The sequence below is a fragment of the Ictalurus furcatus genome, chromosome 12 (genome assembly GCF_023375685.1).
Source record: "Ictalurus furcatus strain D&B chromosome 12, Billie_1.0, whole genome shotgun sequence".
NCBI classification, from domain to species: Eukaryota; Metazoa; Chordata; class Actinopteri; order Siluriformes; family Ictaluridae; genus Ictalurus; species Ictalurus furcatus.
In genome coordinates, this window is record NC_071266.1 from 26,595,457 (window position 1) to 26,617,217 (window position 21,761).

Below are 21,761 nucleotides of genomic sequence, written 5' to 3' on the forward strand. Positions count from 1 at the left end.
ACCACGGGGGAACTCTTATCCCATCCTCTGTCCCATCAACCCCCCCAGTCTGCCCGTGCCTACGTCCAAAAAGTGGAAAAGAGCAGTAGAGAGATAGAGAGAGAATGGTTACAGAATGAAACAGAATAAAGCAAGAAAGAACAAAAAAATGAAAGCCAGAAGAAAGATGAGACGTGATAGATGTTTTTTTTTCTTCACAGGACAAGGCAGGGCCATCACACGTGTCACACAGTGCCATCATTAGCAGTAAACAGAGGTGTGATGTTAACTCTTTAGCAGCAAGACAGAAGAAATGATAGGTCAGTAATATACAAAACATGTTCAGTTCACGCTTGTTCTCGAAACACACTATCTGAAAATCTCAATAAAACCACAGCAGCTCACATACACAAAGCGATGCAAAGTGAGATTCAACCTGATGTCAGAAATCTGCTTTGATACACACAGCTTATGCTGAGTAGGAGTCAGAAAATATAAACGTGTGTGTGTGTGTGTGTGCTTGCATGCAAGAGTTGCTGTCCTTCACTGGACTTGTGGTTTCACACCTCATCCTCTCTTCAAACAATCTCACCCATTAACTCAGAGCAGGGCAAGGCAGGGTGTGGTGAGTGTTACAGAAAGCCCTCACATACACACACACACGCCTCTTCCAAAAATATCATGCACACACACACACACACACACACACAGATACAGGTGTCAGCACTCAGAGGCCAGATTCGTATATCTGCAAGAATACATGCAAGCTGAGTAGTGTAACTCTCAGATTCATCTCATCGCAGCTACCTTCACGCTCATCATATTGTGCGCATCTGTGTGTGTGAGTGTGTTTGCATTAGAATAACACCAACGTGTAGATAAGAGGGGAAGTGTTTTGCAGAGGACAGTGCGACATGAAACATGCAAGCAAACCCTAAAATAAGCCTTACAGAAAAGACACACGAACTTCACATAATTGCACGTGTGAAATTTCACACTTCACGCGTTTCTCACATGCAGTATTTATTTTCACATATGATTTTTTTTTACACTTATAACATGTTTATCATATTTTTCATATGTAAGGCATCTAGGCATCTCTCTCTGTCTCTCTCTCTCTTTAGATATATTTACACATTATAAACATTTATAATGTCCTTTTTTTTTTTTTTTACATGTAGGTCACAAGGTTTCGTTTTTTTCAGACGCGATTTTCTCGCAGAAGTCGTTCTTTTTTCTTCGTCCGGTCACGTATTATCCAGACAACGCCAGGCGCGTTTAGTTGAATTCCCATGTGCGATTTAAGGCCGTGTCGAAATGCACCCTCGCATAATCGTTCACATAAGCGCATGTTAAAACTAAAACAACAACAAAAACGCGTGATCACGTGTGAAATGGATGTGATGTTCCTGTAAGGGTTCCTGTTAGGATGCTCTTGTTCAGGCCCTCCCTGCTGAGAAAAAAAAACCCCAAAAAACAAAAAAAAACATCATAGAAATTCTAATGGTTTCCACTACAAATACCATTACAAACCATCAGCTGTTAGCCATTTAAACCATTACCATTATAGGTCCATAATGGTGTCCAAAAGATATAAAAATAGACCAGTCGATTACCAGATTCCATTAAAACCAATACAATTCCCATTATAACTATTAAAAGCATTACAAATTCTATGAGGGTTTCTATAGTTTATTGTTTATCTGAGTTGCAAGCGATTTTTCTTACGTTTCTACGCCATCTTCTATTGGACAGGCTCAACCTTTGACCTTGGTTACCTGGACAGCTGTTAGAGGCATTTTTTTAATGATGTGTACACCTGGGACTTGGGGCTTATTCTGACAGTGCTCTCTTAAATGGTGCCACAAGTTGTACTGTTTGTCAAAGGTTTTTAAATGAAATCAATGCATTTGCACCAGTATGAGATGTAACCAGTGCAATGAATTAGGTTTCATACCTAGTTTTAGCTAGGTGTTGCATCTCAGGTCTTTAACACGGTTTTAAGACAAAAAGCTTTTCTGTTGTTTTGTTTTTTGAGGCTCGGCGTTTTTGGTACCTCATACAGGATTATCTCCTGAATCGGAAGCCATTTCTCAGGTCCTGATCATCTCAGAAAACTGTGCTTCACCTTTGACCTCGGTGTACAGTAATGAAGAAATCTGTCATGACCTCATTGTGAGAAATGCTCTAATCCGGTGTAATGATGCTTATCGTCGAGCTGACACAACCCACACAGCCAGTCATATCAGTCATCTGTCCCTCCTGATAAAGGCGCGAAGTATTTTTATGGTCTTCTTCATGTCTGTTTCAGTGGCTGGATCATGAGCTGGCTGCTTGCACAGCAGCGCCGTTTTATAAATTCTGACTCATGTTCATCAGTTTATAATTTTGAGATTTAAAAAGAAATAAATGTCTTGTTTTGCTTGGCACATACTCATGAATAGGTTGCTCTCGTTTTTAATCAAATCGTTTATGAATACAGAATAAGGGTTCCGTGTACACGTCTTAGCCTGGGAATATTCTGTAGTATATCTGAAAAATATATTTTAAAAGATTTTTTATTAAATGTAAAAAGAGTCCATGTTCTAAAAAGAACCGATTTAGTCGATTCCGAGTGATTTAAATATTGTTAAACTGCAGCGCCTGGAGCATCCTGCTGATCATTTCAGCCGTCATGTCGTCCTCCGTTACTGTCACGCTCTTACTGTTTTTAAAAAGTACATAGTGATCCATATTAGCTGCACTAACGCTAATCATTACTCTAGCCAGTAATCTCTGGTACACAGCCGGCTCAGTCAGCATCCTTCATTCTTTTCAGCCCCAAATTTACATTTTTTCAATTCAATTCAGTTTTATTTCTAGAGCGCGTTTAACAATGGACATTGTCTCAAAGCAGCTTCACAGAAACATATAAACACAGGATAGAGATTTTAAGAGTGTGAATTTATCCCTATTGAGCGAGCCGGTGGTGATGGTGGTGAGGAAAAACTCCCTGAGATGATCTGAGGAAGAAACCTTGAGAGGAACCAGACTCAGAAGGGAACCCGTCCTCATCTGGGGAACGACGGATAGTGTGAAAGTAAAAGAAAGTTCATTATGGTTTAATATGAAGTCTGTTTGTTGAACTAGTCCACTGTTCACTAAAGGAGACCTGAGTGCAAAACTGCATGTGGTAATTGCAGTCCCAAGACCATCGCTGCAACCGTAGTCCCAGCAACCACAGCGAGAACGTCCACGTGGAATTGGAGTCCAAAACCATTTTCATGGTACTTCAAGCGGTACCATCCTCAGCAGTCTCCAGGCTGGAGCCTCCAGTTGCAATAAAATGAATCTGAAATGATGATAAACAAGCAGAGGAGAAGCAAAAAAACAAACAAAAAAAAACAATGAATGCAACATACACGCTCAGAACCCGTTACTTTTCTAAATACTTTGACAGTGAGAGGAGACATATTCATGCTAATGTACGCTTTTAATTGCATGTTAATATTAATTTTACGCTTTGAGTGACACGTCAATGCTAATTAAAATTTTTAGCGACGTGTTCATGCTAATTTACATTCATAGTCTCTCAGTTACTTTAGTTACTTTGGCGATAATCTAGAAAGCAGCGTTGTGGACTCAAGTCACATGACTTGGACATGAGTAAAAAAGACTCGTGACTCGACTTTGACGTTGACCTCCATGGCTCGTGACTTCGCTTGGACTCGAGCCCTTTGACTTCTTAAGGTTTGATAGAACTTGGTCAAAGTTGAGCCGTTCAGACAGACGGGCCCTTTGCGGCAGCCATGCTCCCACAGACAGTAGCTTTCACCTACAAAGATTGTGTTTGCACAGAGAAAAGTGTTGCAACATGTAGAACCTGTGGTTTAAGAACATCAGAATGCAAAAGCAACAACTTGAACCGATAAAGACGAGAACTCTAGTGAAAACAGTATGCAGGGTGACCCAGACATCTCCACACATGGGGGAAATGAACACTTGTTTTTTTTTTTTTTTTTTTTAAAAAAGGAGAACGTATTGAAATCATTCTCATGGCTGGATCGGGAAGCTGTCGCAAGGTTGCAACGGACTTTAACGGGAAGCACGGCGAACACTGTTGCCAGACGTATTAACCGAGAAGAAGTGGACATCCACGAACATCCACTGACGAAGGCACAACCAACATGGTGCCGGCAAACACAGTCACTAACTGTATGGAGACTTTTGGGACACCTTGTACACCTCATCTCAGTTTTATAGTAACCGCCAAGAACACATTATGATTTGTTTAGGAAGCGGAACGTAAAGCTGGAACTTGACTTGAACTTGAGTCTTGACTTGGGGCTTGTGAAACAATGACCCGATGGTCCCACGTCTACTAGAAAGACACGTTATTTTTTATATTGAATTCATAATGGATTTGTTAATAAACGCCGTGCGGTAGAATCCGTCTTCTCCTCATGACCACATGAGATTTCAGCATCGGTGTTGTTAGCTCAGTCACGATACTCAGATTGTGTGCAGCACCTGAATTAGCACTGCATGCTAACGTTAAGGTGCTGATGCCCATCAAGGAGGAGGATGGAATCGTACACAACCGCTTTCGTCTCCTTCCCGTTCCTGGTTTTTGCTCTCCAGATAACTTCACTAAAGCTAAATGCTGTTTCTTGAGCATGTCTGGACCTTTTTTTATTTTTATTTTTATTTTCCTTTTATTTATTTTTTTTAGATTTTAATGTGTCTTTATGAAAGTTTTTTTTTTTCTAATCTGCTTCTTGTTTTGTAGTGTTAGCACTTTCATTACTTAGCAAGCTTAAGTTTACACAAAAGTAAGGATTGATCTGCAAGGTGCAGAACGTTTCCTGTGTAAACCACGTTTTAAATGTTTATAGACTCTCAGAGGAAAAGGGTACTAAACTGTACCGTTCGTACCTTGTGCACCTTTCATAACAGAAATGTGGATGTAGTTTAGCTTAAAAAAAAACCAAACATTTAAGTTATAACATAACTGGACTGTAATCGTACCTGTTAGAGTCAAGCTTCATTACAGTCTCCTTTACCCACCACTGTACTGTATGTACAATGTGTTTATTTGACATTTATGGAAGGAGGCTGGGGGTTAATTTACCTCTGGAACCGTGACTATGCCTTCTTGGAGATATATCGGTGATACCCAACGTGGCCAAAAAAAAAATGTCCTTATTAAGATTGGTTTTCTTACAGCTGGATGATTCTACATAACCCGAAATGCCCCAAAATCCCAGATCTGAAAGATTGGATTGATGGAGTGATTGAAATCGGATAATATGCATAATAAAGGGGGAAAAAAGATTTAAAAAAAAAAAAAAAAAACCCCAGCAACAACATGGCATCATTTCTGGGAGCACATGAAAATGGGGTAAAGAGCAGGACTGTTTCATTTCCATGTTTTGATTGTACTGTATTCCTTTAATAGTGGCGAATGGTTGAATATACAAAGGTGCTTATTAAATGATGTGGTGATTGAATGAAAAAATGAAACTGTTGCTCAGCGACTGTGGTATAAGAGCTGCAAAGCACTTTAGGATGAAAACAATCGACAACAACTCTGCAGATGATATCTTCCTACAGCAGCACGACACGTTTGTATTAATTGTACGGAGGCTTGTTTCTGTCAACTAATTTTTTCCCGCAAGTCATGAATACAGGAAGGGTTTTGGTTTATGGGTCTTTCATGCAGCTTATATCTGAATTGGAGTCCACGTGTATCGTGTCACTGAGTATTCCACGTGTGGCTTGGAGCTGTGCCCGGTGGGTTTATACGTCTCAGATGGATGAGTGGTGGGGATGTCCAGGAACCTTACGATTCGGTTTTGATTTTTAGAGGTGCTATAAAATGACGCAGGGCTACACCCAGGTCTCAAATACAACACGCAAGACCTGGAGAGAGACAGCATGATGTCTCTGTGCAACTCAAAGGTCTTGAGTACGGGTGAAAGGCAGCGTTCACACACCCCCGGCCTCCCACACATTCTTCTCAGAGCAAGAGCAAGAAAGTCCAGAAAGAGAGACGGAGTGAGAGGATGAGAAAGGAGGATGAGAAATAGCGAGAGATGAAGTCAGCTATGTCTGCCCACACCGAGCCACTAATACTGAATAGAATAGAAAATGTAACGGGATTTCCTCAGTGATTGTGAGAGATTATTGCATTGAGTATTTTACATTGTAACAACAACAGCATGAATTCGATTGTTCTCACTGATTTATTATCATCATTTATGATTTAATTAAAGAAGTATGTTTCAAACATAAAGGCTCTACTAATAAATCTGTTACATATATTAATAAGTAACAGCCATAAACAGTTTTATTTATTTATTTATTTTTGTCTATATGTCTAGTCACCTCTTTTCCATTTTCCTTTATTTATTTATTTATTTAATGCATATTTAATGATGTATATTTTGCCTGTGTAGTCAGCAGGCAGATGAGGGCAGAGCGCGAGTGAGAGAGAGAGAGAGACAAAGAGAGAGGGAGTGTAAAGTGTAAGCAGTTGGGTGTGATGATGGCAAGAATAAGAAACAGTGTGATAAAGGAAAGAAAGAGGATGAGAGGTTGAAAGGGCAAGAGTAAGCAGTGTGCCGTGGGCCGTGGGAAAGTGACACACTGTGTATTTCAATCTTCCCCTCATTCCCTTATTCAAACCACAGCCTTTACCAATAACCTCATCATTTACACAAACACACACACACATACACACAGCTCAATATCACCACTGAGACCACTCAGAGCACCAAAGCGCCCATATGATTGTAGGTTTACTCCTCAGAAACCACATGATGTCAGTATGTATGTGCACTGAGTGATGGTACACAATCGCTCCGTCTCAGCCGTAGAGTCTATACGGCATCGGAAAATTTTCTTTAAATTGAACTTGTCCAACTTTAGGCTGCTCTCACACTGCTCATTTTTTCCCCAAAACCGTCAGCGCACATTTTACATGTAATCCTACTGCAAGCAGCTGCTTTTAAAACGTGCGGATGGAGGGGGTTTTTTTGGTTCCAAGGATGAAAAAAATTAAACTTTTCAAGTACTGTGTGACGTCAACAAAAGTTGGGGGCAAGCTAGAAAAACAAACATGAAGGATGAAACATCTGTATGTAAAATGATACACCACTTGAACTGAGGCCAGTGAGGCCAAAGCAGACACTTTGCCACTAGATCTGGGAATTGTTTAGACTCCTTTAGTAACTCTATTTAAAAAATGATCCTAATGACAAATCTAGTGACTTTTTGAGCAGACGCTAGTGACTCTCCTGCATTCTAGACCACTCTACAGCTCACATCACAGCTGCTGCTTATATGAGTTCAGAGTACAGGTTTGCTCAAATCACCACCAGTGTGTAAAGCCTGAGTGAGATGTGCTACTATAAGCTGATATTCAATACGACCAATCACTAATCACCACTATTCCGAATGACCAATCACTGATCACCACTGTTCCCAACAAACAAACACCGATCACTATTGTTCCCAGTGACCAATCACTGATCACCACTATTTCCCTAATTTCTCCATCTGGGGATTAATAAAGTATTATCTTATCTTATCTTATCTTATCTTATCTTATTTCAAATGACCAATCACTTATCACCACTGTTCCCAACAACCAATCACTGATCACCACTGTTCCCAGTGATCAGTCACTGATTACCACTCTTCCCAATGACCGAATCACTGAGTGCCCTTGTTCCCGATGACTAATCACTGATCATCATTGTTCTTCATCGACCAATATTCAAATGAGTATGATGATTCATTGAATATGCAAATTAGCTTATGACATCATCTGTTGACTTCTAGTGACTTCTTGAGCATGCATTAGCTCCTTTCCCATGAAAAGGCATTCAGTCAAAAAGACAAACAACCTCCTCTTCGGCAGGCGCACTGATCTTTATTTCATCTGCATTACTGATATCAATAAATATATTCTAACGAGCAAGATAGGCTGGTTAGTTAGAAGATACTATTTAGGACTGATAAGATCATCATTATGGTTATGAATATTTTCTTCTTTAGTTTCGCACTGAAAGAAGATTTCTGCTACAGTTTCCCCTTTAATGTGGAGTTGAAGCGATACCAAACTGTGCCAAGCAAAAATTGTACTTGTGGCTGCACAGTGAAATTTTATTCATGTTCAGGAAGTCACGCCGTGTCCTAAACCGCATCAGCACATCTGTGTGACGTCACGGAACAACTGGATGCAGACTGGCGCAGACATTTACATGAGGGATTTTTGGGTGAGATAAACTTCCATTACTTGTTAGTTACATTAGTAGAAGTCTGAATAAGCAAATTTCAGGTTTCTGTAACGTTGCTCTGCGACAACGTCACTACACGAATAAAACTGAATCGAACGAAACCGTGTAAAATATTTCGATTCCTCCTATGACCTTTAAAGAGAGGTGTACAGACCGCACCAGCTCTTCTTAAACATTACTGCATTCAGTTGTATTTTCATACCAAAGAGAACAACATCATGGCTTTGGCATGGAACATTCAAATACTTCTCACAAACACACAACCCCCCTTCCTTCTCAACCCCAAACCCCTGACATTCAAGTTCCTAGAAAGAGGCATTGTTGGCAGGCAGGAAAACAAAGAGATCAAGGGATGAAGAGAAGCCCACCGAGCTCCCCCACTACATGCCCCCCGCCCCGTGCCCCTCCATCTCCCCCAAAACGCTCCACAGCTCTTCTTATCCGCAGAACAACCCGCCACATCGCCTGCGCCAGCTGCACCTCACTCGCTTTCCCTCGCCACAAGCACCACACAACATACACTGCTACAGATAGAGAGAGAGAGAGAGAGAGAGAGAGAGAGAGAGAGAGAGAGACACCTGATGAGCTTGAGGCTGAAAATGAACTTCAGATATACAATACAAACTCATCCCTATTGTGAGCAGTGCTAGCTCGGCTATTAATGCTCTGTGGAAAAGCCTCTGTAGGCCCTGTGTAATTGCTGATATGGTGAAGTTATCTCTAACAATTAACATATGTACCATTTATGGAAGGAGTCTCCAGTGTCAACTCTTCATATCTCTTTTCTGGCATGGGAAAGTCTTCAGGCTTTTGCAGTTTCTCTGTTACCTGACATGCTGAGGTTTTTTTTTTTTGGTCTTATTAACTAGTTTCATGTACAGTTGAGTCCAAAAGTTTACATACCCCTAGGCGAAAGTCATTCAAACTCCACACATTATGTTATCTCACATTCCCTGTGTAAAGTCAGTTAGGGCGTCTACTTTAATTCCATTAAGAGGACATTTCAAAATAATAGCCAAGAGACAGATTTATTTCAGCTTTTATTTGCTATATCAGCTTTTCAGGGGCTCAAACGTTTGCATACAGTTTGTTAGTATTTGGTTGCATTGCTGAACTTGAATTAAACTATTGTTATAGCCTTCCGCTCCTGTTTGACAGATTTGGTCTACAAGCAAGCCATAGCAATGACGCATGTGTCACATTTTTGCCAAAGGTGGCCCACATTTCACTATTCACCACATGGGCCACTTTAGGGTCACGTCCAGAGCACTGCATCTTTACCTAAAAAGGCCCGCTTATGATTTGGGATATTTGGGCCAGATTTGCTATTTTTCATGTGAGCCACTTCGTCCAGGCCAGAAGAAGGCCCGCAGTGCCGCATCACTGCCTGAAGTGGCCCACATCCGGATGCTATCTGGGTGTTGATGTAAAACTCTCTTAATTGTGGATGCACATATTTTTGGTACCTGATGCCTACGACTCCTTCACCAGTTCCTTTGTTGCTGTCTTGGGGTTCAGCTGAATGTTTTGGATCAAAGTTCATTCATCCCTGGGGGTTCATTTGTGCCTCCTTCCTGAATGATTGAGCATCTGTGTGCACCCATGATTTCAATATTTGCATCAGGTTGTTTGTACAGATGCTCGTGTTACCTTCAGTTGTTTCGAAATTTCTTCTAAAGAGGAACCCGACTTCCACAGTTTTTTCTTCTGAGGTCTTGGCTGAGTTGCTTGGACTTTTCCAAGTTATGGAGTTATGAAAAACTGAAATTGAATATCTTTAGCCTAGGTGTATGTAAACCTTTGGCCTTAACTGTATGCCTCAACTGGCCTCGAGTATAATGTCCTTAACTGAAAAGTTTTTCAATGAAATTGTTGGCAAATTGCTTTGGTATAAGAGGAATAAAACACTTTGTGACATTCCACAACATTAAAAGTAGCTATGAATGTTATGTAACGTATATAATGTAATGTATATAACGTTCTTTAATAAATATCTGGAATATCCCGTTGAACATGATGCTGCATCTTCCAAACTTCCTGAAGATCAGGGGAATTAGAAAGCGAAGAAAAATAAGTGTCTCACTCTTTTTTTCTTTGTTTTCAATGATATTGGGATATTGGCTGGTGAAGTCATTTACACAACTGTTACACAACCTATAGATTAAAAGTAAATCATAGATTTAAAAATAAATTGAAAGTACATCATTAGACTGTCTGTAATGTCGTTAATGCCATCTGCATGGTCAGGGCCGGCCCCTGGCATAAACAGATTAGGCAAATGCTAGGGGTGCCGTCCACCCATAGGGGGCACCAAATGAGTGATTGATTATTTATTTATTTATTTATGATGATGATGATGATGATTATTATTATTAATATTATTATTATTGTTGTTGTTGTTGTTGTTGTTGTTATTATTTGGTAATACTATTTTAATACGATAAAAAAGTGAAAAGCCTGCACAACAATATAACTACATAGCTTATTTTTTCGGTTGCCCTCAGTGTCACTCTGGTCCGGTGCATTTAAATAGCTAGCTAGCTAGAAGTACTCATTGAATACATGTTTTGTGTATGAATGCTAAGCGTAATTACTCTTGCTATTTGTGTTTAGGTTAAAATGTGGCTTAAGTGCTATTATTGTGTATTGTTTCACCATCAGCCGCTGTTTTATTAATATAATGTAACAACCATATACTCCTGTTCTCTCTTCAGATGCACTTTTGAAATATTTGAATCTCACCCCTGCAGACCCTGGGCCAACGGCAGACATCAGGGGGTTGTTTCTAAATGAAAGAAAATATCCAAGACATAAAGAAAAAATGCCGCTTCTGTGTGAGTGTATGAACACAATGATCGGTGGTGGAATTGGCTGCGACGCAAGGGGCACCAGCTAAAATCTTGCCTAGGGCCCCAAACTGGTCAGGGCCGGCCCTGAGCACGATGGCTAGTTAACAACATTTTGTGTATTTGCTAATTCTATGCTAAAAACAACAACAACAACAACAACAACAACAACAACAACCATGTTAGACAGTCAAGAGCAAAATGCAGATTTGTTATGCAAGGTCTAAGAGTTACAAGAAATAAATGACACCACAATCGATAAATCATTCGCCCCCCAAAAAATCTAAGCCATTTACGAGATATTTTTAAATGAGTGTTATATTTTGGTTCCATTTAACAGATCATATAAGCAGTTATTATGGGGGGAGTGCAGCTTTGGTAAGATCATCTGAAGGAAAGATTAGCTAACAATCTTCTTTAATCTTCATAGAAATCACACTCAAAACCACAGGAAGAAGTTCTCATGAACGTTTGGTGTGGGTGAAGGTTTATTTTAGCCCATGCTGTGGTGATTCATCTTACAGGAGTGTTGCTCAATCACTCGCTCTACAGCCGCTGATAGGTAACTATTTCCTACACCTTTTCTCACCTGTAAGTCACTTCGGATAAAAAGCGGCTTTCGCGAATTAACAGAAGTGTAAACATCACGCTACAGGATGTGCTGTTGTATCTGAGCTCTCGGTCGGTTAGGGACATTACAGCTTGCGATGCTGTAAAAAAAAAAAATGCCCAGTAAGAATCAGCTCTGTTCTGGTAAAAGTCTTTACACTTCACATCGGTTTGACAAGAGCTGAGCTTCCCAAAATCATCACATCACAAAAAAACCCCTCAAAAAATCTGCAAATGTCATGCAGAAATCGACTTCTGTTTTCAGTAGAGCTGTGAAAGGGATCTTATGCAAGCTTTCCTTACACACTTTTAGGACACCGCACTGATAAATTATCTCAAATACAGCATGTGGCACTAATAACAAGAAAAAGGAAGTCTTTTGAGCTTCATGGCAACCAGCCAAATGTCCCTTACAACATCAAATGTCACGTATTCCTATGCTCGTGGAGACATTTGGCTGGTCCTCACAAGGAATCCGCATGTATTCAATTAAAAACAACAAGACAGATCAGAGGAGAATGACTAGACTTGTCTGAGCTGACAGGAAGTCCATAGTAACTTAAATAAGCACTTTTTTTTTTTTTACAACCGTAGTGAGCATCTTAGCCTCAGATTGCTGTTCTTGACTGACGGGAGAAGAACCTGATGTTGTCTTTTGTGCATTCTATCACGAGCACAGACAGCTTCCGTCAGCTCCAACCAGTCTGGCCATTCTCCATTGACTTCTCTCATCCAACAAGGCGTTTCTGTCAGAAGAACTTTCACTCACAAGATGTTTTTTCTCTCTTTTTTCCACACCATTCTGAGTTAAACTCTCGACACAGTCATGTGTGAAAATCCCAGGAGACCAGCAGTTACAGAAATACCCAAACCAGCCTGTCTGACTCCAACAATCAAGAGATTGGCCAAAATGACTGGCATCACATTTTCCCCTGTTCTGATGGTTGACGTGAACATTAACTGAAGCTGCTGGCCCGTATCTGAGCGTGTTTACGCGTTGCACTGCTGCCACACGATTGGCTGATTAGACCATTGCAGTATAGCATTAATTAACTGCATTATTAATTGTTAAATCAATAGAAGGTCAGTGTGTGTGCTGAGAGTCGGTGGGGGGGGGGGGGGGGGGGTGTCAGCTTTAGTTTAAAAATGCTTTGTTTTGCTGTCTCCAGAGCCATCAGCGCACAGTTTCTCACCTTCTGACCAACAGTTTGAGGAAGTCGTAAACTTATCAGCAGTTTTCAGAGAACGTGAAGAAGTTAAGAGTCTCAGTGTGTTGCGTATTTAAAGAGATGGGTTCGGAAACATGTAGTTTGTAGCGTGTAGTTTGTTTGACCAGTTTCTAGTTCTAGAAATGTTCTATCACTAATAATAATAATAATAATAATAATAATAATAATAATAATCATTCCATAACGTAACAGTGTAAAAAACATCTTTTGTAGTTTAACTGTCAAGGTTTTTGTACTTTCTTTTGTTTGAACAAACCAAACAACAAAATGGTCCAGAACGGCAAATAAATACATTAAAGTGCTGTAATATATTAAAAAGTGTTTCGCTAAAGACCGTTACCTCAGCAAACGTTACTTAATTAAATGAAACGTGATTAATTCAAGAACATGTTGTAGTTTTTAGGCATTGTTTACCTACATGTAATTACAGCAGATATAAACAGTAACTCCCTCATTGTGTCTTGGAGTTCATAAGACAGAAAAACACAGCGGGTCATGTTAGCGAAAGACCGCGAAGCGTAAACTCCTCCATCCTGAAGACTTTCCGGAAATGTCTCTGGCTATCACAAAGCGCTGGCACTGGAGACTCCTTCCGGAAAATGCGAAATAATCGTAATCAGCGTTGTACTGAAAACTGCACCATAACAATTATTATACTTTTTTAAATTATTATTCTTTGTTAAATATCAATATGGATCGTTGTGTTATAAGTGTATGTAAGATCTGGCCCCTCTTTGATCCTGATATTACTCTGAACTAACCCTTTATCCAACGTGTAGTGACCAGAGTCTGTGGTCTCGAGCTCCGACTTCTCCAACTGCATTTAAGATCTACGTTTAAAATAAGATCAGCTTTCTTACATACATTTGCTTCTTCAAACCTGAGCTTCAACTCAACTCCAATGTATGAAGTTGAACAAAAAAAAAAAAAAAAAAGAATTAGAATTTGAAATAGAAATAGAATTTATTTTAAAACTAAAACTATTTTATTTAGTCGAACGTGTTTGCGGAATAAACATCGTCTGTAATTATTTATACTTTCATTCCATCGCTTCACAAACTTCATTTTTTTTCTCGTAAGTTCTCTCTCTCTCTCTCTCTCTCTCTCTCTCACACACACACACACACACACACACACACACACACACACACACACACACACACACACACACTCTCAGTCCAACCTCAGTCTGGTTCAATCACATTAGCTCTCAATCGTGTGATGACTGTACAAAAACAGAGAACACACATACACACATATAAGCAAACACACCACCACCACCACCACACAAACTCACACACTCACACACTCACACACGCTCTCACCAGGCTTCAGGTCCCGCTGGTGACTTCAGAGGTAAGTGAGAAATAAAAACAGATTTAACCTCAGCAGTTTGCAACAGAAATCTCCTGCGTGTTACAGGTCTACAGATTTAACATGAATAATAATAATAATAATAATAATAATAATAATAATATGTATTCATATAATAATTATTCATCATGCTTACTACTGAAGCGTATTTATTTGACACGTTCACTACAGTACACAGGTTTTATTCACAGAGTTTATCTGCAAGCGTGTAAAATTATATAAGGATGAACAGCAGGATGATGTTATATCGCCTCGTTTGATCTGCGTTGTGTAAAAACGATAGATTTCATATCACAAGTCGATTAATGAGGTGAGATTACGACTCTGTGCCCGGTGATTGTTTTAAAAATATTTCACCGTCATAATTGTGTCATACATTTCGAAATGATTCAGTTGTAGCTAAAAATTGATTTCAGATTAATTTCGCGTTTAAAATATAAAAATGTGGCTGTTTTTCCGAGGAAGAGAATTTTTCTAAAAACTAAACACACACACACACACACACACACACAATGATTTGTACATTTCTTTGCATACAGTTTATGACAGGCTAACTATAAACTTTATAACAGCAATGAAAATAGAATTAATTCAATTCAATTCAATTTTATTTTATTTGTATAGTGCTTTTAACAATGGACATGGTCTTTAGTAATTTTGTCATTTTAGTAATTTTGCAATTTAAGACATGAACCACTTTGTGAGGTCTACCTCACTGAGTTGAATCGAATTGAATTGAATTGAATTGAATTGAATTGAACACAGCAAGAGAGCTTGGAATCGATTAACAGAGAATATTCAGATCTAACGGATTTGCAGCTCTGATTGTGTTATAATTGAAGCGTGTGTACGTTTCTGAACCCCTGCGTGTGTGTGAGGATGTCAGAGTGGATATGTAATCACAGTTTGGCGTTTATTAAGCGGATTTTAGTGGAGTTGTGAGTTTTGTAGTGAGAGAAATGTTGAACTCGAGGCTGTGTGCAGCTGGAAGAGGCTACGGTGTGTATCTGGGTAAAAACCTAAACCTCAGGCTTCGGATTCCTAACTGAATCGCACAGGTGTGTGTGTGTGTGTGTGTGTGTGTGTGTGTGTGTGCGCTGAAACCACACTGCATCATATAGGAGACACTGTAGGAAATACAACAAATAGTATCCAAAGAATTGTGAATAGCACTTCTTAATTTTTTTTTTTTTTTAACGTAAGCGCTGATTATACCAGACGTGGTTCTCGTTTAAGTCTGACTTAAGTTCAATATTTTTGTCCTCTGATGTTCACAAACCTAACGAAGCTTTGGACTCGGTTTGGGTGGGAGCGTGAGATTGGCGATGACGCTGCGTTATTTAAGGAATAATCCCCTCGGTGTTGTGCTGTTATAGGGGGTAAAAAAGTCAATATCAGTGACCTGGAGGTGAAATGAAGCAGACATGCTGTTACAAACCTGAAGGGAATTATTTTCCTTTAACAGCACGCTCCTCATAGAGAACAAATACACTCCTCTTTTTCTCTCTGTCGTAGTTAATAAGATAAAAATAATGCAGCGTGGCGTGTTCTCCCCGTGCTGTGGGGGTTTCCTCCGGGTACTCCGGTTTCCTCCCCCAGTCCAAAGACATGCATGGTAGGCTGACTGATGTGTCTAAAGTGTCCGTAGTGTATGAATGGGTGTGTGAGTGTGTGTATGATTGTGCCCTGCGATGGATTGGCACCCTGTCCAGGGTGTACCCCGCCTCGTGCCCGATGCTCCTTGGGATAGACTCCAGGTTCCCCGTGACCCTGAAAAGGATAAAGTGGTATAGAAGATGGATGGATGGATGGATGGATAATGCAGCATGTTGCGTTACCGAGAGAAAAAACACACACAGAGAGAAGGGAAACTCCTCAGTCCTGTCAGAAAACTTAAAGCTTTACCTGTGACTGTTTCAAAGCTCTGACACTGGAGACTCCTTCCATCAGCGTTTAATAAACGCGTCCTTGGGGAGAAACTTCACCGTATCGATGACTACACACGTTCTTTTTAAATCACACGCTTTTATCATCTCTTTATGATTTAGCCTTAGATCACGTGGAGCATCTGCTGTACAGGTCCCCATGAATGAGCTGTTGCTATAGAAATGATAATTCCACAAAACTCTACACAACTCTGTACAAATCTATACAACTCTGTACAAATCTACACAACTCTGTACAAATCTACTCAACTTTGTACAGCTCTGTACAAATCTACTCACCTTTAGACAACTCTGAACAACTCAACACACCTTTGTACATCTCTACACAATTCTACACAACTATGCACAACTACTCTACACAGCTCAACACAATTATTTACAACTCTACACAACTCTACATAACTCAATCCATAAAGCATTTCACTGCATGGCCATACTGTGTACGGTTGTGCGTATGAGAAATAAAATTTGAATTGGAAATTTTGAACACAACTCTGCACAATGCTACACAACTCTGTACAACTCCACACAACTATACATGATGAGCGGTTGCCATAGAAACGATAACGTATTAGAAGGAGCGCATTAATATACACCCGCTGCTACTGACAGAGCTGCTGCTCTAGAAAACTCATCAACACCTCCTGACCAATCAGGATCCAGAACTCAACAGCGCTGTTAAACATATAAATGACGAATTGAATTTTCTAGACGTTACGTGTATATTTTTATTGTTACTCATGTCTTTATGTTTTCTCCTCTGATCCAAATGACACATTGTCTCCATTCCTTGAGCGACGCTCTAAAGACTTTGAATCTGAATCTGCGTGTGGTCTTTCCAGTATTATTTTCGTACACATTCTCCAATCACTGTATTATTGCACTTTGTCGTGGATGTGAGCAGCAAACTAATGACTACATGTTCTGGTGAATGTAACTGCGGTTAATTAAAGGTTAAATAAATCATCCTGGTGTAACTCAGTGTGAGACTCTTACTACCAAAGCTGTTAGAAGGATAACTGTTAGCAATGAAACAATATATCTGTCATCTGTGTTACAGAAAACAACCAACAGCCACATAGAAACTGTTACACACACACACACACACACACACACCTGGCAAGCTAATCAAGATTTGGAGCAAAAAATGTCTGAGAGATGAATAAAGTCTTTGCCGGAAACATGGCCTGCTAACGCTCTGCTTTATTTCTTCTTTGTTCTAGACATCTGTTCGGTCTTTCCGCCTCCTGTCTCTTTAAGAAAAATGCCTCGTTCTTTTCTGGTCAGGAGCAAGAGGGCGGGGTCTCATTCATCCCGCTCCGCCCACTCCCACACCCACCACTCTGACGGACAACTCGGAGCCATGCACGGGTCCACCGGGAGCAGCTCACCTGAAGCACTAGAGCTCAGTCCAAAAACGGATTCAGCTCCCAGTTACCCCGCCTCTCACTGGGTTTCCATGAAAACCAGCCCGAACTCTGCCTCCCAGGCTGAGAACTGGGGCCTCTGGAGAACAGGTAAACTACAGGGTGTCTGATCACATGGTTTCCGATCAAAATGATTCAGATATTCATTAAAGATGAGGGAATATCAAAGCTGATGAAGGTTTAGTTGAGCGGATGAGAGGTTGAGTAGATAAGTGGATGAGTGGATGAGAGGATGAGTGGATTTGAGGATGAGCAGATGAGAGGATGAGAGGATGAGTGGATGAGTGGATGAGAGGATGAGTGGATTTGAGGAGGGGTGGATGAGAGGATGAGTGGATTTGAGGATGAGTGGATGAGAGGATGAGAGGATGAGTGGATAAGTGGATGAGAGGATGAGAGGATGAACGGATTTGAGGATGAGCGGATGAGAGGAGTGTATTAAATGTGATGCCTCGCTGTGTGTGTCCCTGCAGATGAGCAGACAGGAGAGAGTGGGCGCCCCCTGGTGTCCACCTCAGTGTGGCCTCCTCCCCTGAGCCACACACTCAGCTCTCACAGGGAGCAGGAACTGGAGCGACTGGTGCAGGTGCTGCTGAGCCACAGGCTGCAGGACAGCTCCAACACTCCACTGTGCGAATGTCCACTCTGTGAGAAGGTGAGACCGTCTCTACACAACTCTATACAACTCTGTACGACTACAATACACTACACAACTCTACACAACCCTATATAACTCTACACAACTCTACACTACACAACATAACTCTGTATAACTCTACACAACTCTACACAACTCAACATAACTCTGTGTAACTCTACACAACTCTACACAACACAACATAACTCTGTATAACTTTACACAACTCTACACAATGCAACATAACTCTGTATAACTTTACACAACTCTACTCAACACAACATAACTCTGTATAACTTTACACAACTCTACACAATGCAACATAACTCTGTGTAACTCTACACAACTCTACACAACTCAACATAACTCTGTGTAACTCTACACAACTCTACACAACACAACATAACTCTGTATAACTTTACACAACTCTGTATGACTACAAAACATTACACAACTCAACATAACTCTGTATAACTCTACACAACTCTGTACGACTACAAAACACTGCACAACTCAACATAACGCTGTATAACTCTACACAACTCAACATAACTCTGTATAACTCTACACAACTCAACATAACTCTGTATAACTCTACACAACTCTGTACGACTACAAAACACTGCACAACTCAACATAACGCTGTATAACTCTACACAACTTTATACAATTCTACATAACTGTACAACTCTACACAACTCTGTGCAACTACAAAACATTACACAACTCTACAGAACTCAACTCTACAACTCCACACAATGCTACACAACTCGACACTACTCGGTACAACTACAAAACACTACACAACTCTACACAACTCTGTACAACTCCACACAATGCTACACAACACTGTACAACTCTATACAATGCTGCACAACTCAACACACCTTTGTACAACTCTACACAATTCTACACAACAGTTATTTACAGCTCGACGAAACCCTACAAAACTCTTCCCAACAACACAACTCTACACAAAACCATACAATTTCATACAACTACACAACTCTGAACAACTTGTTATGCTTGTAACTCAAGCTTTAGAACCATCTATAACCTTTAGCAATTTTTAGAATTCTTATGAACTTTTCAGTTTTCTTTTAGAACTTTGTTGCTTTAGAATTCTTTAAAAGTCTTTTTAACTTTTCAAAGTTCACCAAACTTTTAGAACTTTTCAGCAAATTTGGGAATTTCTTAACCCTTTTTAGAAACCTTTTCCGAATTCATTAGGACTTTCTGGAACTTACAAGCATTGATCTTCTCCAAACTGCTGTTTAGAACTCTGGTCCTCGTCAGGAATGTTTAAAGCCATTGATTAGCCACTAGAAAGCTTTTACAGCTCTTTAAAAGCCCTGCAGTTGAAACTGGAATAAAGAATGGGGTTTTGTGTGTTCCGCGGGTCTCAGGTGCTGTCATCTGCGACGGGTTTGGTGACTCACCTGCGCAGGTCTCACATCAACAGAGTCACCATTCCACTGACTGGGTCGGGATTCGGCACTCAGCATCACAGCCTCCGACCCCCCACCGGCTTCTACGGCAGGGCTAAAGTAAGACAAACCTGTAACCTCTGTGTGTGTGTGTGTGTGTGTGTGTGTGTGCTTTAGTCATATGATTTTAGGATAAGAATCTTCACAGAATTACCAGTCTATTAGTGCAAGTTGTACAGGTTAACAAATGAGACTCTGTGTGTGTACGTGTGCGTGTGTGTGTGTGTGTGCGTGTGTGTGTGCGTGGCAGGAGCGCAGTTTTGTCTGTAAGGTGTGTGGGAAGGTGTTTAAACGCTCGTCGACTCTCTCCACTCACCTGCTGATCCACTCAGACACTCGGCCTTACCCCTGTCAATACTGCGGCAAGAGATTCCACCAGAAATCTGACATGAAGAAACACACCTTCATACACACTGGTGAGACACACACACACACACACACACACACCTGGATGCTAATGTAGCTAGCTCACGGTCCTTTAAGTTAGTTTACATTTTGTCCATACACAGCTGTTAACGTTACAGCTCGGAGAGCAGCTTACGGCGCAGTATGGAGATCATGTGACCTCACGATTGACATTATGGGCTACTTCTCCGTGTCTCTGAGGGCCTCATTCCTTTTCTCTCCGTCACTGACAGGTGAGAAGCCTCACGTGTGTGTGGTGTGTGGGAAGGCGTTCAGTCAGAGCTCCAACCTGATCACCCACAGCCGGAAGCACAGCAGCTACAGACCGTTCCGCTGCCTGCACTGCCCGCTCGGCTTCCAGAAGAAACTGGACCTGCAGCGCCACCTGGAGACGCACTGCAGCAATAACAGCAGCACGGCCTACCAGAGCAGCCTGAGTTAGCGCTCCATGCTAAATACCCCAAACCGCAATGTATATTGACCTTGATATCTGGTCTTGAAACCCCCCCCCCCCCTGCTTTTTTATTATTATTTTTTTAAAACAGGTGTGCTCTGAATGAATTTGCAAATAAAAACAAAATGGTTCAAGCTTTCTTTTTTTCCCCTTCCAATTTCTGACCTATGTGTTCCAGGCAGTTCCCACATACTAGCCATCACACAACACGTGCTTTCTCTGAGACATTAGCTCACAGACATCCATGACTGCCTAATGCAGCGTTCCCCGACCTCGGTTCAGTCACGGCACCCTGTGAAAATGTCCAGAAATTTGTGTCACCCTACACAAACGCTAATGCTAAAGAGCGTTAGCTACATGGGGATGAAGTTGATGGTCCAGAAGCATCCAGAGCTTTTCTTTTAAGAACTCTGCCCATATTCATTTGCACTACACACGCATCGTCACACGCTAATTATGAGGATAAAACACACGCATACGTCACGCAGGCTGATGTTCACGTGCTGCTGACGGGTCAGCGAGGGGGGGTCGGGGGAGGGGGGAATTATTATTATTTTATATATCATTTTGAATTATTATTATCATTGTTATGCGTGTGTGTGTGTCTGTCTTATATATATATATATATATTTTTTTAATCTTATATATTCAATGTTTCATACACATTTTAGCATTTTAGAAACATTTGAAGGATTTTTACATGGCACTGCTCTCATCAGACCAGCACCCCTGTTGGGAAACACTGGGCTAATGTCACTGTGACTGACAGGAGAGAGAGAGAGAGAGAGAGAGAGAGAGAGAGGTGCCCCCCTCCATTACAGTTACCATAGAAACAGTCATTAACATGATATCAGTCATTAAAAATAACAAGAAAAATACACTTAATAATTTAATCATAAATAAGAAGAGAACAAGATTGTGCAAGGACAAATATACTTTAATGCAGTCTCGGCAGTGAGGAACGAGAGAAACACGGAAACACACATCAGTCCCAGTCACCACACACACACACACACACACACACACACACACACACACACATTAATAACTATAGAGCTCTGGTCAACAGTCTATAATTAATGAATC

The 21,761-nt window shown here is 40.7% G+C and overlaps 1 protein-coding gene and 1 long non-coding RNA gene across 2 annotated transcripts; one reads left to right on the forward strand and one right to left on the reverse strand.

Annotated features, from left to right (window-relative positions):
* Positions 1 to 2,722: 2,722 nt before the first annotated feature.
* Positions 2,723 to 20,545, reverse strand: LOC128615903 (uncharacterized). The gene is made up of 4 exons (XR_008387313.1): positions 20,358 to 20,545; positions 20,133 to 20,229; positions 19,769 to 19,871; positions 2,723 to 3,310 (listed from the first exon to the last, which is right to left on the reverse strand). It is a non-coding gene; the product is annotated as an uncharacterized LOC128615903 (long non-coding RNA).
* LOC128615902 (zinc finger protein Gfi-1b-like) lies at positions 13,764 to 21,308 on the forward strand. Its single transcript, XM_053638288.1, has 6 exons — positions 13,764 to 14,301; positions 17,489 to 17,782; positions 18,166 to 18,347; positions 19,736 to 19,876; positions 20,067 to 20,232; positions 20,455 to 21,308. The coding sequence occupies exons 2-6, from the start codon at positions 17,530 to 17,532 to the stop codon at positions 20,661 to 20,663; spliced, it is 951 nt and encodes a 316-aa protein (XP_053494263.1). The 5' UTR covers positions 13,764 to 14,301; positions 17,489 to 17,529; the 3' UTR covers positions 20,664 to 21,308.
* Positions 21,309 to 21,761: the final 453 nt, after the last annotated feature.

Coding starts and splice junctions, on each gene's coding strand:
- LOC128615902 (XM_053638288.1), top strand. CDS start 17,530: ATGCCTCGTTCTTTTCTGGTCAGGAGCAAGAGGGCGGGGTCTCATTCA. Junction 17,783..18,165: donor CTGGGGCCTCTGGAGAACAG/GTAAACTACAGG, acceptor GTGTCCCTGCAG/ATGAGCAGACAGGAGAGAGT. Junction 18,348..19,735: donor AATGTCCACTCTGTGAGAAG/GTGAGACCGTCT, acceptor CGCGGGTCTCAG/GTGCTGTCATCTGCGACGGG.